The following is a 19609-nucleotide window of genomic DNA, read 5'->3' as shown; positions in this document are numbered from 1 at the left end:
CTGACTCAAGCAAAGACATCTGCTGAATACTTAGGTAGAAAGAGTGAATGGGGCACTTAAAAATAAATAAATTAGGGGTGGGAAAGGCAGATTACATGAGTAGTTGGAATTACTCTAGAAATCTACCCAGATTCAGAAATTCAAAATGCAATTTGTAAAGTCTAGGGATAAAGTTGTTCCCAAAAGACTGTGACATTGAATAAAGATTTTTAGAAACCCCTGATAATATTACAATACTTCTGTAAAAATATCAGGACTTTTATGCTACTGCTTTAGCTTTTTCATGGCACAGAACAGTGGGAAAAGACCACTGGTGAGGAGGAACAAGTGGGATGAGTGGAGTTTTCAGTGGTCAGATCCTCACCTCAACTGCATCCAGCTCATTGAAACGAGTTGCAGTTTCAACTGAGACAAAAAAATAAAGCAGAAAAACCTTTCAGTTCTTCACTGGGTGATGCACGAGACCAAGCAGCCTCAAACATCAGGAAATATTAGTCTGCAGCCAAAAGCACTACTGGACACCAATTGTATCTTAATGGGCACTAATCTCTGCTAGAACGTATAGTCCTCTCCAGCTGCAGGGCTGCTTTTGGGACTCCAGGATTAGCTTGCAACACAGAGGTGCCTGCTGGAAGAGCTCCTGATTAACTCCAGTGGAGTTCAACAGCCCAATTTCCTCTTGGAGGACTTCAATTTTCCTCTGTGGCTTTATTATTTTTCCTTTAAGTAAATTATCTCTCTCCGCTGAGCTGCTCAAACGTTTTTTTGTCCATTCTGCAGATAAAAAAATCACAGTTCTAATCCTTTCCTCCCCTTGTGCCATTAAAAAGGGATCACTGACAAAGGGTGGCAGGTTAATAAAATCCCCAGTACTCACTTGGGCTGTGGCTCCACTCCTACTGTGAGAGCACTGGCTCCATCAAAACCAACACAGAGAGCAGCTCTGTGTTACACCCAAGCTCCTCCAACTCCAGGCTGCTGCTGGGGGTAATTTGGAACATCTCCCAGGTCAGACTCAAAGCCAGCCCATCACCACAACAAGGATGTGAGCAAGACTTCACTGCATGGAGCCAAATCGATTCCCCTGGCAGGCAACAGAAGCAGCAGCAAGGAGGGTGGGAGAGCAGGGAGACAGGAATGTGCACATGCCTGCACAGCAGAGACAGCTTTGTACACTGAATTTCCAACTAGATGCACCTAATCCAATCTCATAAATACCTGCATTTTTGAGAATCAACTTATACTAAAGCAAGAAATTGATCAACAGCTAATTCTGTAAACTAATACCCAATTCTGAATCAGATCAGTACATTTAAGTTTAGCTCAACAGTTCAAACTAACTCTGGACAAGACAAGGAAATTCAGGCAGTAGGAAGGAAGGCTCATTTTCCATTAAGTGTTAAGCCAGTTGTTACTGATGGAAAAAAGGTAAGTGTACATGGTTGGGTGATGTGTAATTACTTTTTGCCACAAGATAAACAACTAGAAAAGAGAAGCTACAAAACTGAACAATCCACAGTGAGTTTATGTATGATTTAAGGTAGATTTCTCTAAAGAATTTAATATTTTTTATTGCTGTTCTTGAGAAAACAAAGTAAAATCATAGGGTCCTCCATAGTAAACCAAGGTTTGGTTAGAACACAGGCAACAAGTCTAACCCAGATGGCCCAAGAGCCACCAGTTCTGAGAAATTATTACATTGCACAACATGCTTTCCTTACAGTGTTCTTTATGCTCTCAACATAAAATTTAAAAATCACTGAAGTGATTTTTTTGTGTGTGCTCTGGAGGCAGTGGGCAGGGATGTAACATACATTTCCAAGGGAAAAAAAAGAAGCCCTAATGGATTATGTGTCAATATTAGAAAGCTGAGATTATGTGTTCTTACCCTTTATCTCTGCCCTAAAAAGGTTTAAGATCTGAACAGATAAAATTTGCTTCATGATGAAACTCAGCTTTCAGCACAGATGATCTGTGTGCAGGGGAATAAAGTTTCAGAAGCATTCAGAACAAACCAAAATCCTTTGGCTTCGCTTGCGGTATAGAAGAAGAAAGATAGCAGCTTGGCAATTTTCTGTATACAAATAACTCCAATTGCCCAGGGGAATGTCACTGAGATCCAGGCATCCTGTTTGTTACATCCAGCCTCCCTGGAGTCAGCTTTAATTTCAAGCAGAGTTGCCTAAACTCTTCATCCTTCCAAGGCAGGCAAATTGCACTGTACATTGTCCAAATTTCAGATCACTTCAGGGCTTTTCCTGATGTTTCCTAACCTCTTTTGTGGATGCAAAAGATAGCAGGGCACTTTTCACACAGTAGATGTTTCCCTCTGTAGCCTCTAAAGATGTCCAAGATGTCCTGGATTTCACAGGAGGTTTTTTAAAAGGCAACTCATGGTTTGTATGCATTTGCATTTTGGGATAGACCATGATGGGTAAACAATACCATGTAAAGACTTAAAAGTTTTAGAATTTCAATTGATCTTGGCATAATTACACTCCCTACTCCTCATAGCCAAGTCACAGCACTAAGAGATCATGACCCAAGGCAGCAGACAGTGAAGCAGGCAAAGGTTGTGGTTGTCAGCAAAGCCTTGTTTGTGTAATTACATGAGCCAAAGGCTTCAGATCCCAGCTTGCTAAAGGCTCCCACACATGGGTTCTGGCAATTCTGGCAGGTCTGGGCTGAAGGGAAGCAGAGAATGGAAGCAGAAAATGCATGGGACCACCTGCAGCCTGTGGAAACACAGCGTGGTGTCACATCCCCCAGGGTGCAGAACCCTGCTGCCTGTCCCGGCCTTGCAGCTGCTGGGGACACTGCAATTGAGCTTTGTGGTACAAAGCACAGGTCAAAAAGAAAACGAAGATCCCCAACCACTCACCGAGGCTTGCTAAATTACATGATAAAGGGACCTGGCAGCAAGGCATCTGATTCCCCTGGGTCTGCAGAGAGGAGGATGGGAATCTCTCGCAGGTACACACAAACAGGCTCGTGCAAGCCCAGGTTGGGCAAACCCAGAGAGCTGCAAACATGTCAAGTCAGCACGTCTGAATCCATCTTTCTGCCAGAGATACTGCCAAACACACCCCTCAGTCTGAGGGCTAAACCCAAGCCCTGATTTGTATCCCTGCCATGCACAACAGTTGACAGTAGATGGGTATTTTGCACATGGCAGAAGGGCTACTGGGGAAATTACTGCACCAAGACACATCATAAATCCCTACAGATGAGATACAGGGAGCTGGGAAGTGCATTTTTTCATCCCTCCTTTCTAACAGATATTCTTTGTAGGCCAAGCTGAGTGGTGGAAGATGAAGGACAGCCCTCTTTTTGGCACACAGTTTTCTTAGAAGTTACAGGACTTCCATTATATCAAATTCCTGCATATCTCCTAAATAAATCTTTGCCGAACATAAAAACCTTTACAGAGTGTAAAAACTGGTACATTGCAGATTCTTTCATTGAGCAGGTCACAAACAATCCTTTTTGTTCCAAAACAAACTGTCTCACTCTCCCCACCTCAAAAACTAGTAACCCTTTCCAGGTCTTTATCTTAGCTGCTACAAGATCTTAATTATGTGGTGAGCATAGAGTAAATCTATTTTTTCTTTCATCACAAATACTCATTCCAGCTGGAATATACAGAAAGCAAAGCTCAGCTTTGATAGTTTTAGTTGTAAACAACTTAGTCTTAGAAAAATAAGTTATTAAAATCACCCCAGGAATCTTTTTAGCTCTTGTCTGCTCTCTCCTGCCAGGTTTTTACCTGAAGGAAGAGCATGGGCTGGGTATTGGAGAAATCCTCCCCAGGCAGGAGGGCTCAGCAGAGACTTGCAAGGAACACAGCATGCAGCAGAGAAACCAGATGCTGCTTAACTCATCTTCTGTTGCTCACTGCAATTCCACAGCCTCTGGATTTTTAGAAGAGTACAGAGGCAGGATTTCTGCCCAGCTAACTGCTCACCTGGTAGCAATGCGATTTAGGTCTGGCATCAAAACAGATCTGAGTTTCATTCTCAATGCTAGTGACTCAGGGTGAAGACAAAACTAAAATTTGCAAGGGGCATCTTCGCCTCTGACCTCCTCGCAGCAACCTTTTTTCAAGAGATGCATATTCAGACTGAAAAAAACCCCAGGGTTAACTTGTTTCAACAAGTGAAACAGTCTTTTTTTTCTTCTGGGATGATTTCACCTCCAAATACAAAAAGAAGATTTATTTGCATCACTACTAGCCTTTCCAAGCATCAGAGAATCTCAAAAACTCTCATTGATGATGCTCTTTTCTAATACTTGAAAATTTAAAAAAAACAACAGCAACAAAACCAGACCCCAAAGCCTTTCCTCACTTTCAATTCCTCCTGATATTTTCACATATGCAGGCAAAAAAAAAAAAAAATCTCCCTTATTAATGCCACAAAGCTGCCAGAATCCAAACTTTTGCTGCGTAGTCTCCTTAACAACCCTCATTTAGAGTGAGCAGGTGGCAAGAAGGAAGCAGAGCAAGAGAGAAGACAATTATTTTGGGAAAGGAAGTGGTAACTGCTACTAGCCTGTCAAACAGCATGAATGGTGGAAATCTGAATCATGCTTTTACTGCATGAATGGGCTAATTCCAACACACTGTTATAAACAACGATCCTTTAAAAGGATGTAATCTCCCTAACAGGAAAAAATACACCTGTTAGAAAAAAAGAGCAGGATCTGAAGCAGAAACGGAGGCAAAACAGAGATGGGCCAGGCTTGAGTTCCTCTTCCTGTGACATTTAGGTGCTGGTCTCCAGGGCCTGCATCACACTTTGTAACAGAATTACCCCATTGCAAGTAACACTTGAAATAAGGTTAGAGGCTGTCAGACTGGAGTTAGGGAGAAATTCCAGCTACATTTTTAGCTTTCTTCAGTGGAGGCTCCTCTGAGTAAGTGCTGCCAAGATGAAACCCTAGCAAGCAAATGACATATTTAGAGTGTGCCTGTTCACTCACAGAGGTATTACTACAATGATAGGGATTATGCACCAAGGAAATTTTATGGCATATATTTAACGGATGGCTTGCTGACACAACTTAGTGCACAGTGCATCTTCCAGACAGGAATTAAGAATCTCAGCATCAGCAACAGCCTCTCCCCTGCCTGCAAGCAGAGGACAAGCTGCTAAGCTAGCAGCAGATGCTGAGTGTCTCTGGAGTTGGAGTTTTTAAATGATCTTATTAGTTTTCAGTGTTTAAACAAGTCACTTTCTATCTTGTGCTTTTTTTTTCTGTGCTGCCCCTCCAGCCCTCATCTGAGGGTGACCACAGTGGTTTCTGCCTGCTCAGAAGGGATGGCTCAGCTGCTCCTCTGGCAGCTGCTGAACCATCACAAATTACAGCTTGCTGTACTGAAGTATGTGGAAATTGGCGTCTATCTTAGTACAGGGGACTGCAACCACAGTGGTGCAGCAGCTGCCTCCCAAACAGCTGAGCCAAGCCTGCAGCAAGGGGGGAAAATGAAAGAGATGGTGAGAATGACTTCAGCAGCCCTTGGGTGAAGCACACTTGACTTAGTGCTGAACTTTGGGGAGTTACACATCTCTTGCTTCCATTTCTCAGATGTAACGTGGGTAGTTTCTCTCCCACACACTTCCTAGGAATGGTGCTACACGGATGTGTGCGTAATTCTGTAAAGAATGCCACAGAAATCTGCAGAATGGGTGCTACTGCTGATTATGCAAAGCCCCTGAATAACACACACTGTTCCATTTGCTCCAGTAACCAAAAGATTCTCATACAAGTTATAACTTTATTGCTACCAATGAAAAAGAGCCCCATCACCTTATCCCTCCTTTTTGATTTTTAATAAATAAATCTATTTAGTAAATCACAAGAGAGGTATGGCAACCTTACTTAGGGAAAAGAGCAAATGCCTTCACCTCTGCACTAGAGCCAATCCTAAGGAGCTCTTCTGCAAGGAATAATTTCAGATATCACTGTCAGATGCACGGCCTGCAGTTACCATGTTATCCACATGCTTCCCTGGACAAGCTTGATATTCTTATCAGCTCTGCATAGCAATTTCTCTACCAGATACTGTAGCTGCCTCTGCTGTGCCTTTCAGCTTTTGGTGTCCATTCCAAAGCTATTTTAGTGCAGTTGTTATCTGTACTGCTTGTGATACGGCCTGGCTGCCACCATCTGCCTCTTTCTCTGTATAAAGATGTGCAATGGTTCCCTTCATTAATATGTCCGCTGGCTCAGCATCTTGACATAAAGCTATTCCCACTTGTTTCATTAGCAGGGATTCTGTAATCATGACAAGAGACATTTTTAACCAGGATGTGAGAACAAAGGAACTACCTAGGGCACTGCAATCTGAAATTATGTATGACCTTCCCCCCACTCTCTTCCATACCCACAGAAAGGGCATTGCTCAATTTTCCCCTTCCCATTGCATGCCCAGTTATTTTACCCACCACTCTGTGACATCTGTATTCACTACTGTTGTAGCTCTCACATGGAGAGGACCATGTAGATATCTTGTACTTTTAATATATTCTTGTCAGGCATATATCAAATAACACACTACAAGATGCCACTTGCATCTAAAACTGAAGCAAGATACACAGCAAGGCAGACACCAAATAGCAGAGTCATCCATTCTCTGTGGCCTTCAAGAAAAATCAAGAATGTTACAAGGCTCCATTTAAAAACATAACACTGGGATTTCCAGCTATTGAGATGCTCAGAGAAGTCTAGAAAATCCACTCATTTTTGTACATGGTATAGAAGAAGAAGGTATTCAAGTCTTAGATTTTTAAAGGTCTTTCTAGCTTGTGAAGCTATAAATAATATTCACTGCCTAGTGCAGACTGGCTGCAATGCAATTCTTTATTCACCTCACCAGCCATATACCTGGAGTAAGTATTTTGCCTACAGCACTATGTAAAGATGATTAATACCAGCTTTAGTTCCAAACAAGAATGAACATTTATTCATGTGGCAAAACAAAATGATCATTTAGAGGTGCATTTGAAACTCCACAAACAAATCCAATCACGGCTCTTTTCACGTCACTCATCTCAAAAGTATTTTGCAGTTTTTCCTCCTAAATCCCCAACTTTGTCCTGTTTATTTTCACACTTTCAATCTGTAATCTAGGAAATAAAAAAAAAGAACCTTATCTGCCTTCCTCAAATAAGGAAGAGTTAAACAGTGCTATTGACAAGTACAAATAAATAAGCAATACATTTGCAAAGTGATAATTAACTATCTACAAAGGTGGGATATTCCTTACTTGTGTGCAATGTACTCGCAAAAGAAATACTTACTAAAAAAAAAAATCTCTGAAATGAAAAATACCTTATGTGCTCTTTACCTTGGATAGTAGCTATCAAGGCTGCTTTACTATTTACAGATGTATGTTTATTTGTCATAGCTCACTGTCCCCAGGAGTGACATTTTTCATGTCTGAACCAGGGTAGAACTGCTCCTAAGTCTCACCAGCCTATGTGAAGGAAAGTTTCTTGCATAGGCTGGGTAAAGAAAGAAGAGCTCATTTGAAAGTGTGTGGTTGCTGCCTCTTCCTTCTTTTCTGGGAAAACCTGGAATGGTGCTCTTTATGCAGCCACAGGTAGGGTGGAAAACAGGGGGAACTGGGCCAAGCCTGGACTTGAGGAACCACTGCAAATTTGTCTGTCATTTTTAGTACCTTTTTTTTTTGTTTTGCCTAAATTTCAACACATATAATTATCAGGGGGAACTGGGCCAAGCCTGGACTTGAGGAACCACTGCAAATTTGTCTGTCATTTTTAGTACCTATCTTTTTTTGTTTGTTTTGTCTAAATTTCAACACGTATAATTACAGCAAACAGCAGGCAGATGGCTGCTTCTTTTGGGAACGGCACCCTGAACAGGCATGAGGTAAGCTAGAGAAAAACCTGTTATTCGGTGCTTGTTGTGAAAATACGAAGCCAAGGAAATTCCAGAGGTGAGGTAAAACATAACCAGCTAACAGTTCTAAACCAGCAGGAACCACTCAGAGCCACCCCAAGAGCTGCATCCCTACTGACCCGCATCCAGCAGCTCTCACCTTTCAATCCCAGGGCTGCCTAGTGAGTTTAAAAACACAGTTCCCCATGTGCCAGCATCCCATAACCATCTCCCTGGTATCTGGATAAATCCTGGTGTTTGGCAGTGGCGTTGCTGGAGGCATTTACACACAAAACCTGGGCTCTGCAACCTCCACATCCCGCAGTGGTACCCGCCTAGCCGGGCTGCTCTGGCAGGGCTCTGCCCGCTGGGAGCTCGCAGCCTAGCTAACATATTTATTTATTTATCTATCTATTTATTTATTTATTATTTCTGGTGTCCAAGGTTCTCTTACCTAGCTGGGCGGCCCCCTCTGCCGGGTACTCGGGGAACTGGCCCTCGGAGGGCACGCTGACCGTGCGGCGCAGGCAGCGCCCGCGGGAGGCATCCTGCGGCTCCGGGATCCCTTCTGCGGGCACCTGCGGGGAAACCATGCCAACAGCTGTTAACCCGGCGCCAGGCCACACTGCTAACATGCCATCTTGATAGGGCACTTCATTTTCTCCTCATCTGCTCTCGGGCTTTAGTGTGGCATTTGTAGCCTTAACACAAAATTCCAGAGGCTCTCCAGGAAAGTGCAGCAGTGGTGAAGAGCACGCTCAGCCACAATGCCCACGAGCTGGTGCCAGCATCCCTGACCCCCAACTACCAAAGCACCCCTGCCTTTCCAAACTGCTTCCCCACTGCCAGACCACGGCTGCTTCCACGCTGGCAAAGTCAGGCAGAGGCTGCTGCTCAGATGGCACCAGGCAAAACGTAGAGAAAACAAAACTTGCGACAGCTGCCTGGGGCACACAGGCGCTGCACAGGCACCCCCAGGCTGCAGGGAGCCTCCAAAGAGCACAGAGCAGCACGCTCATGGCCACGCTCCAGCAGGTCCTGTTGCTGTCTTATTGGAAAGGTTTCATACCTTCTTGGTGATAGCTCATGGGCAGCTCCTCACAGCACTGACTCCTTCTTCTCAGCACAGCCAACAAACTCCATCTCCCCTCTCGACCAGCCAACCTGCTCTTTTATAATACCCCTCTTAATTGGATCCAGCTGTGGCCTATTAAGGGCAGGCTTGTTCTTAATGCTTGATAATTGGCACAGCTGTAACTCTTTAGGGGTGAGATTACCTTCACCACTATCTCTAGTCTCCTACCTTCTATCTATCCACAGGTCCTGCCATGGTCAGCAAGTAACTGAGATTCAGTGTTGGTGAAGCACTGGCTCTGTGGTTGCTCCAGCTCAGAGAGAAATGCCACCCGCAGCCAACGCAGGCAACTGCACCACTGGGTCCTGGCCACCACACCTTCTGTTGGTGCCCACCACAGCTTTTGGTACCTGTGGCTGGGTGGGGCTCCCCCGAACCTTCCACAGCTGGAAGAAACCTCAGGAGATTCACTACCAGGGACTGCAAGGCACAAAATATCTCGGTGCGCTTTTGATGAGGATTTTGGTTCTCACAGTACAACTGCAGTACACGTAGCATGGCAATTTATTTTCATGTGGCTACATAACACACAGCTGGCACCTAAAGAAATAGAAGCCCCTGTCCTATTTCCTGTGTTGTTTATCCTTTCATATCTTCCATCAACTCTGAAAAATGAGTATTAATAGCAAACAAAAAGCTATCATTCATTTGTACTGAAGGTTGTAAAAGATCTCAGAGATACTGCATTTTTTTAGAAACAGGCTGAACACTACAATGGCTCTCAAAACTAGTTCTGGCATTTCCTGATTTCTAAGCACTTAACATTCTCTTAAGGTCATTTCTAAATGTTATTTATTACTATCCTGATTTATTTGTCTCCTTCAAACAGTGCCCAGTTTTCAAAACAAGTTTCCCAAACCTCTGGTGTTTATTCTGATCAGACTATTGTCTTCTCTGGTGATTTTTACAGCTGTATAAGCTCTTGTGCAAAAGCACATTGGTAAGTTAAACAGACTAATTCTGTTAGTTTATACCATATATGTTCAACCAAATTCACATGTTGAATTTTCAGTTCTCATCTGGAGGCTCCATTTAGTCTCATTCCCTTCTAAACACTCTCCTGATCCCCTGCCTCTCCTGATTTCCTTCAGAGAATTTTTTGGTGGGATGCTGTGAGCCAGATTTCCAGATCAGCTATTACCATACCACAAACCTGCTTCAGCAGCCCTTAAACCCCTGCCACACTCCTGTCACAGTGAACTCACTGCACCTACACCCACCTGCTGGCTCTAGACCAATACAGCTACTGCAGCTTTGATTTCCCCACTAAATCAACTCAAAAAGATCCCCTTAAGTCTGACTGTAAAACGCTTTGTTATTTACAGTAAAACTTCTCCAAAACCATAGTCTCGATTTATATTGACAAAAAGAACCAACTCCAAGACTGCAGGACCAGTATTTATTGCTTAGCATGAGACCAGCCTGCTCTAAAAAAAATACAGCTTTGTGAACATGTAAAATGAACTTGGTCAGCAGCTCTGTATCCCTTGGGACTGGGCACTTTTTAAACAATTCTATAAAGTGCTCTGCAGTCAGACAATGGATTCATGGATGGGGAGGCACCAAAACACAAGGAACTGCACAAATAAATACCAAGAAGCTTTGTGAACATGTAAAATGAACTTGGTCAGCAGCTCTGTATCCCTTGGGACTGGGCACTTTTTAAACAATTCTATAAATGCTCTGCAGTCAGACAATGGATTCATGGATGGGGAGGCACCAAAACACAAGGAACTGCACAAATAAATACCATGTGAAGACCAAGGCAGACATCTGCCACCTTCCCAACACTCCTGCAGCCCCTGCCACCCCAGCAGGCAGCTCAGCAAAGGATTGAAGGGAATGACACAGCCTTGCAGAGTCAGGACTCTAATGGTGATTCAGTCTTTCAGCTCTTTTTTTTTTCTCCCATCCAGCTTTATTCTCTTCTTTCCCTGTTGAGACTTCACCAACCTGGGAATTCTCTGACCCTGAGCTGACATGCTGAAGCTGCTGGCTCAGGACTGGGGTCTGAGCAGTGTTAGCTCTGTGATAAAAAGGGTACACAGGGACAGTCCAGATGCTGATCATTTTAGCAATCTTAACAATTTTCTTCACAGGTCACGTTTCCATGACAAATTTCACAATTTAATGAGGATGGGTTCAGAGCTCAGACTCTAAATCCTTGAGCAGCATCCCAGCTCACCTGCCACTGAACATACTTTTAAAGTGTAAAAAGTCTGTATTGGAGATTTCTAGCAGTTTGATAGGGAGGGGATTTCAGAAGGAATAGGAGAAAGAACTTTCCAAACATTTAATGCTTCTTAAAGGCAAACTAAGATTGTCACTTTTAAAAAAAGCAGATGAAAAAATGTCTTCATTGTAGATAAGATTTTTCCAGATTGGAAAGAGTGGTTCAAGACAAACTTGAGAATTTGCAGGCTCTTCTGATCTAACAGTCAGGAAGTCTGGAGTAATGTCAAAACCAGTTAAATAATGCATTTTAATTGTTTACCTTCCTCCAGAAAGTTAGAACCTAGCTAAAATTTTGACACAGAAATCCACTTTAAAAATGTTGACAGCAAACATTTCTCAGGGCTTTTGGAAATTAAATTTGCTTGAGAATTAAGGCAAATCTTATGGCTGGGTTCAGCATTGACAAACTCTTATTTACAGGCGAAACATGTTTGCTGTAGCACCCCCAATGTCACAAATTCTTTGAGGAGGGCAGTGAGATGTGGGAAGAGCTTCCCCTGGGGGCCCAAGCAGCAGTGTTTGCTCCCTTGGATCACTACTGTCACACCACTACTGGTGTCAGTCACAGGAGATGGAGGAGTAGGAAAACACCTCCCAGGTGTGCTGCTGCTGCTGGCCTCTGTCACCAGCACCAGTGAGCAGTAGATCTTGTCACAGTGCATGCAAGTCTTTGCTATCCTTTGCCCTTGATTAAACCCACCTCTAAATCCAAGAAGAAAAATGAGGTTTGGGCACAGGGAGGGGAAAAAGAAGAGTCTAACGCAGTGAAAAATGTTGTTCATCTTCATTTCCGAGTGAACACAAGACTAAAACATTCTGCAGGACTGCAGCCAAGCTGCTGACAAAGCCCAAGTAAAAAGAGCCAGGTGCAGCCATTTGTCACATGCCTCCAAGTGCAAGTGCTGTGCACATGTTTGTCTGTCTGGAGCCACTCTTCATGAACACCCCTTCCCTGTTTTAAATGGCTCTGATTTTACAGACATGTCTGCTGTGCCCTCACAGCTCCTCCCACCTGATGGAACAGGTTTTCCAGAGCAGATGAAAGTATCTGACAGGGGAAACTCTTCCTTGTAGAAGAAATACCTGGTTTGTATGGGCATCAATCTAGGCCTGTTTTCCTTGTCTTGGAAAATGCTGTTAAATATTATCACACTGTGTAATAATTGCACACCTCCTGTCACTCAGGACTCCTTATTTGCTAAGTCATCTCCCACATTCCTACAGGAATTAATTTTCTTTCTACTTACTTTTAGGCACTGAACACTTCTTTTCATTAATAATTTTCATTCTTAAGTCTCACCTATTCTCATTTTATAAAGTTGACAAGGTGTCAAGTAATTAATGTTTTTCTACACTACACAAGGTGATACCATCAGACTATTTTTGTCTAAGTAATTACAGATATTTTTGGATCGAGTTGCACTTCAAAAGGCCTCTGATTTTCAACTTACTCATGCTCTTGCACAGCAAAAAATTTCTCTTGCATATACTTCATTCAGACTGCCTTGACAATAAATCCATAGTGGTGGGACCCTATGAGAAATGAATTTTCTCTACAACACTCTTTATTTCTGTAGCATTTCCTTGGTCTTAAAAATCTGCAATTCATAATGCTCTATTTTTAACTGAAAAAACCAAATTTAGCATTATAACTGAAACAGTGGAGAATTCTTCCATTTACCTGCTTACATTTTGTATATATTTTTCACTTTCTAACTTGGACACACATACTTGCGGAAGGATTTTACAAAGCAGTATAAACACACATTTCTGTTCCCTTCCAGACTCACACAGGCCAAGCTTCTTGGATTTCATTCCATGAAGTAACAAAGCAGATGGACAGAATAAAATGAGAGGTTTCACACTTACACCTTTCAAGTTGTGTCAGCCTTGTGATGATGCAAGTGCTCCTGATGCCTTAAGTTTGAGCTTTCATGTTTTCCAGATTCCATACTGCATTAGTATATAACTCTGAATTTCATATAAAGTGTTGGCAAGTTCTCTTCACAGTTTGGTTTGACAAAATAATCCTTTTCCAGCCCCAGAACCAAGGACACTGTTGCAGCTTCAGGCCCAAAAAGTTTAAAGAACAGGAAATTGAGGAGAGCAATCTGGAAGGATGGGACTTCATAACCTGGACAATGAACCCCAATATAGAAATGGACCAGAACTTATAAAAGTGTGAGAACTTGTGACCCAGGGCCTCAGCCAGGCTCTTGTACTGCCCAAGGTGTATCCTGTGAAGGCTTTTTTAATAAACACCTAATTTATTCCTTTAACACTGCCTAGCCTCTGTTCCAGGCAGCCTCTCAAGGCATCCATCACTCCCTCTGGGCTGCAAAGGCACTCTGCTCTTGCCATCTCTTCCTTCTTCCCCCATGCCCTCTCCCTCACTGGTGGGTGTCCTTCTGTCCTGAAGATGGTTTCTAAGATCCTCCTCAGCAGCCCAAAGGAATCCTGACCCCTCACTCTATGATTAATTATCGTGTTCAGAGCAGGAATCTCTTCTGCTCTGTTCCCTATTGCCTGGTTTGAGTCAACAAAACTCTTCCTCCAGCATCACCTTTCCAATAATTTTACTCTGAACATAATCTTCATTTTTTTCTTAAAGTAACCTCCCTCTTCTTTGTTCACCTGGCCTTTGCTTAGGCTCCCTGCAGCAGTGGTCCCACCCAGGATCCTTTTATGATTTCCCTCACACAGACTTTTCCATCATCATGCTCTTAGCAAACATTTTACCCCACTGCTGCCCTAGGCTTTGTGCACTCCTGTTTCTAGATCACATTTCATGGAGCCTCTTTCAACTCTGAATGACTTGCCAAGAAAAATTTAACTGCCTTGCCTCCCCTCCCTTTTCTCAGGAAGGCTACAAAGGGACACCCCTAGTTCAGAAAAATTAGAGGAAAGTATAAATCCAGAGTATCAGCCCCGTGTCACTCTCCTGACTGTCAGCTCTACTTGTTGTGTGTTTCTGTAAGGCACTGTGTGTCCAGACTCAGAAGCCAGACTAAACCAACCTCTGATTTTCCTACTGAACACTCATGGCTCTGCAAAGAGTTCCCTTTTTCCTTTCATTGCACAGTAGCCACAAATTACTTGAAAATCAGAATGGCAAATCTGACTCCAGCTACAGGCTTCTGAAACAAATCCATTATCAGCATGTGGAGTCACACCTGCACCAAAGGCATGTCTGCTTGGCCCATCTGCATGCAGCATTTCCCAAAACAAGTATTTCTCATTGTGCTAGTGCAGGAAGATCCCTTTGAAAGCACACTGCAAGAACTTACACTACTGCTTGCTTTCCTGGGGTTATTGCTACACTTAAACCTCAGGCCCTGTATAGCCTATGTTGAATTTCCTCAGCTTCTGACAAAAACCAGAGTGTAATTAAACACAGAATATAATTATGTGATACACTGGACTTCCCACATTTACTCCTCAGGATCTAGTCAAAAGACTCATCTTACTCTCAGCTGTCTGTGGTAGGGGAAATAAGAACCCCTAAGTGTACGATTACCACCTTCAGGTAACTATTTGTGATATCAGCCAGTGTTGTTTCAATTACATTTCTTAATGAGATTCATCCTTTTGGTCCAGCTATGCTGGTACAGCACTGTTTTAGAAATGATTCTCACATCTCTCTAAGTTTCTTCAGTGTATACTTCAATTCCTCAGGTGTCAGTCCTGTCAGACTAGAAAAGGAATTACACAGTAAACAAATACCACTAAATGGGCCTTCCATTTTGCCTGCTTTTGATCACCCCTCCCACGCATCAGCATTAATGCTGTTCCCTTCTAATAACTCAAATCCTTCTCTATACCATTTCCTCCCACTCTCCCTATGCAAGGCAATATTTCATTGCAAATAAACCTGTGCACAGCCGATGAATATTTTGTTCCACACCAGAAACAGGTCTCACTCTCAGGCTGTAACAGCCATATACAGAAGCTTCAAAAGAATCAAGAATAACCACAAAAATTGGGGTCATTGCCAAATATAGGAAAGTATGGTATTAGACTAAAACTCATGCATAAAAAGCCTTCATTTTTCCCTACCTTTATGCCTGCAGTGACATAAAGAGGCAAGTTGACATACCTGTCGTGGTTTTAACTACCATTAAAAGAAGTAGTAACATAGGAAGACACAATGGCAGACAAACACAGGCTGCAGAATTCCAGGAGGGACTTTGCACTTGGGCTGCTGTCACCTTTTGTGTGCCAGCTGGATTATAACTGTGTGCACCACCCCATTCACACAGAGGATAGCTCAGCTCCCCTTTTCATAGAATGGGAAGGGGCTGGAAGAGACCTAAAAGATCACCCAGTCCCAACCCCTGCCATGGGCAGGGACACCTCCCACTAAAACAGGTTGCTCAAGGCTTTATCCAACTTGGCCTTGAACACCTTGAACACAAGAATGGGACACCCACAACCTCCCTAGGCACCTCTTCTAGAGTCTCATCACTCTGGCAGTAAAGAATTTCTTTTTAAATTCCCTTTTCCCCCTCGCACGTTTCAAAGGATTTGTGAGTGAAGTAAAGGGGAGATGAAGAAAGCTGACTTCTCCAAAAAAGGCTGATGCCATGTGAAGGCTGACCTAGAACAAAGACTAGACGGAGGTAGAGAATAAAGCAGAGACTTTTTAAGAGGCTTTAATGGGTCCACCTTGGGCAGCATAACCCAAAATGGCCACAAAATGGACAACAGGTCACAGGTTGTCCATTTAAACTTATAAAACTTTTATAAGCTTTGGTTCATTTGCATACTGGAGCTAGTTGTCCAATTACAGCTTTAGCCCAGGAAGCCTCATCCATCTTGTTTTCTCTCCTCAGACCATGTTGTTTGTGCTCTTGGGCTGAGATTTGGATCATTTGTCCTTGGTCCCCAGCTGGAGAAGGAATTGTTTTGTCTCCCTGCTCTGTGCAGAGAGCTCACCATCCCCTAATATGAAGCCCAGACTCACACACTACAACAGAACAGAATCTGAAAAATACAAAAGCTCAAACCTGAGGCATCATTTCCTCCCTATTCCCAAAGGGCAGACACTGAGGCACCAAAAGGAGCTTGTCTCACCTCCTTCTCCCTGTTGAGCAGCACCAGCTGGCTGTCTGTCAGGATGCAGTATTTCCTCTCCCATGTTGTCATCTCAGTGTAGGGGGACTGGCCACAGGACAGTCTGTGGGTGGGTGGTCCTTTCACATCTGGGAACAGAAAACCACAATGTTGTTAGCACTTGGCATTAACATCATCTTTGCTTTCACAGCTCTGCAGTGAGATCTGAACCAAAATTGCACTCTGTGCTGAGTTTCAGCATTTTAAAAGGTAAAATGGGAATCCTGGGATGCATCTATGTACTACTAATATTTATTTACTTATAGCATGACTCACAAAAATAGCAATACCAGAGATGAATATGAATGTCTTTGTCAAAGGCTGAAATATATTGAAAAGACCAAGAGCTCTTATGAAAACTTAATCTTCCTTCCACTCCCTTCTCAAAACCATGGTTCAAAGAGATTACGGCCCCAAATGTACTCTAAATCTTAATAAAGTGGATTATTTGAGACTAAGGATAGAGAGATATAGGAAGGAAGGCAGGGATCAAGGAAGGCAGGCTTGAAGAAGGGAAGGAAAAATTCAAAGGGATGAGCATTTAATTGAGAAGGGCTTACTAGCATCTTTTGGTGGGGAACTTACTTGATGAAATCGTGCTTTTTTCATTTAGCCACAGACACTACAGCGACAAAAACTCATATTTGAAAAAAACCCCAAATAACACCCCCAAACACCACAAATCAAACCATAACCCATCTTGTTTGGCTCCCAGTACTGATCTATTAAAATTTATTTTAAAACCAATTTCCCACAAGTTTCTCACAATTGAGCTGCATATGTCACTACTAACAAGGTCCCCTCCAACCCAAACCATTCTAGGATTCTATGATTCATCTCTTTACAAAAGTTTTGATATTAACTTTTGATTGCTTTGTAAGATTAAGTTTCGTTTTTATTTCACACTCTAGTTCTATGCAATGATCTAAAAATCATCCATTCTCTAGACACTGTAGATCCCTTAAGTCCCAAGGTCTAAAACAGACACTGCAAAAATCAAGGGACTTCCTGCACACGAGTCCAGGACCTCCTTTAACTGCTTCAGGAGCAAAGTGAGCGTTCAAACCCGAAATGTTTTGCAGCACCACCTGCCTTTTAGCACACCTAGCAGCATGCACAGAGAGAACACAGCTGCTTCTTGCAGCTTCTCCCCAGCGTCACCACTAGAGGCCAGCGAATCCTCAATCACCCAGCACCTTCCAGGGAGAGCCAGCCCAAAGACCAGCCTTAAACCTGGACTAAGGAACCCTTCCAAACCACTGCACTCCCTGCAGACCCTGCTCCTGCCCCCCTTTATCAAAAACATCTTCATGCCGTCTTCCTGCAGCTTTGCCTCTGCACTGCAAGGGATGTGTCAGACTTGGAAGATGCCTTTCAGTGCCTTGTTCAACCTCACATTGCAACAGGATTTTTGTGATCATTCAGGAAAGTGCTTGGAACAGGCAACCTTTAAGCAAGAAAAAGGAGAGGGCTGCATGGCTCCTGCTGCTCTGAATAACAAAGAAGGGCACCTTTGTGCTCTTAATGTCAGGTGAAATAATTCAGGGATGAAGAGATGCAGAATCAGATGGTGACACACTTACTTCTGATACAACTCAGTTTCTGGGAGTGACAACAAATGATGTGTCTCAAAATTGCCCAAACTCTATTTAAGCATAAAGATAATGAAGGGAAACCACCATAAGCTCTGTGAAGCAAAAGTGCATTTGTGCAAACTCCAGGAGCACAACACACTCTCCCACAAGTTATATATTAATCCATTTTACAGACATGAACCCTCCAGGTAGATTTCTGGCATAATTGCAACTCACATTTATCATGGTGTCCAACCAAAAACCAAACCAGATGTAAAACAAAACCACTGCTGCTCCTGCTTTGACCTTGGCTTCCCAAGCAGCACAGGAGCCCTACCCCTGCCTAAGCATGACAAACCTGACAGAGAGTAGAGGAGAAGGATGAAGCCATGAGCTCCTGGTATGAGCGTGCAACAGAAATGGGAAGATGAGAGCTCTGGGGATCTGGTCTCCTGGGTAAGGAAAGCACATGATAAATCAGCAGGGGGAGAAAAGGATGAAGGCGTGTGTGCCCTGTCCTGCTGATGTGGGTGGGCTGGCAGTGAGAGTGCCTCCAGCTGCTGCACAAGCAGTAACCAAGGAAGTTGCATTTGGAACTGCTGGAAAACTTTGATGGCAAAAGGAAATCCTCCTGGGCTGTCGGCTCCAACGCAGAATCTACAGTCACGACTTGCCCAGCCCCAAAAGATCTTTGTGTTATAATTTCTTCTAACTACAGGCCTTGGCAGGATACCATCCAACAGATCCATGGGCTGCACAAAAGGAATTAAAGAACAGAACGACTTCTTCCACTGCAATAACAACTCCAGGACTTAACTGAGTCATCAGGCACTGTGAGCCAGCCATGGCTCTGTTGCCAAGTGGGTTGGCTACGTCAGAACAGCTTTCCACAGGCTGCTGGCAGAGCCACATGCCATGCTGGTGTCTGGAGCTGTCAGCCACCCCTAGAGAACACCACAGCGGTAACATTTTGTGTTTGTATTGGGGTCCTTTTGGACACAACTCGGCGCACAGCCCAGCACCCCTGACCACGTGCTCTCTTCAGCGAGCTGGTTTTGCAGAGCATGGGACCCCATAACTCCAGGCTGATGCTGAGAGCACATCCCAAACTCCACGGATGTGGAACGCGCATTGCCAGAAAACTCATGGCAACAAGGACCCCAGTGCAGCTTTGGTGCGTCAGTCCCACCTATTTAAATTATTTCTCAGCTCGCCCTCCTGCATGGCTGATATCTTTGGAGCCTCTCACAACAGCTGTGACTTCAAAATTTATTCTGAAGTATGTTACCAGTTTAGACAGAAGACTCTGTGGGACTTTGCACAGTATCACATACATGCTCGGTCGCCTCACAAACCCTGTTCTGCTTTCCGGTACTCTTCATCTTTGGTTTTCATTTTACATTCTTGGCTCAACTTTTCACGTGAATGTAATAAAACCCACCGACCTCTTCCACTAAAGCTCCATAAAACTAATTAGGCACCATGCTTTGAATTGCTACAGAAGTGAATTGCAAGAAATCCATGTGTAATGAGGAACACCGAAACTTTTGGGAAAGACTGCAGGTCAGGATTGTCCTTTTTAACTCTGTCAGCTCATACAGCAAGGCTTGAGCTTTGGAGATGAATGATCACTCACTGATGTATGCAAAGA

The 19609-nt window shown here is 43.5% G+C and overlaps 1 protein-coding gene across 10 annotated transcripts in view; it reads right to left on the bottom strand.

Moving 5' to 3' along the window:
- RASAL2 (RAS protein activator like 2) overlaps positions 1-19609 on the bottom strand; it is a 163893-nt gene that overhangs the window by 65768 nt on the left and 78516 nt on the right. For all 10 annotated transcript variants that reach the window (XM_039730192.1, XM_039730193.1, XM_039730194.1 and 7 more), the window contains exons 2-3: positions 16346-16473; positions 8357-8480 (exon numbers count right to left, since the gene is read on the bottom strand). In XM_039730192.1, coding sequence (XP_039586126.1) covers positions 8357-8480; positions 16346-16473 — 252 coding nt within the window. The remainder of the gene's footprint in view (positions 1-8356; positions 8481-16345; positions 16474-19609) is intronic.

The sequence above is a fragment of the Passer montanus genome, unplaced genomic scaffold (assembly GCF_014805655.1).
Source record: "Passer montanus isolate IOZ18808 unplaced genomic scaffold, ASM1480565v1 scaffold71, whole genome shotgun sequence".
In the NCBI taxonomy this organism is placed as follows: Eukaryota; Metazoa; Chordata; class Aves; order Passeriformes; family Passeridae; genus Passer; species Passer montanus.
The sequence above is the reverse complement of the archived record's forward strand: the minus strand, read 5'-3'. Positions and strand labels throughout refer to the sequence as shown.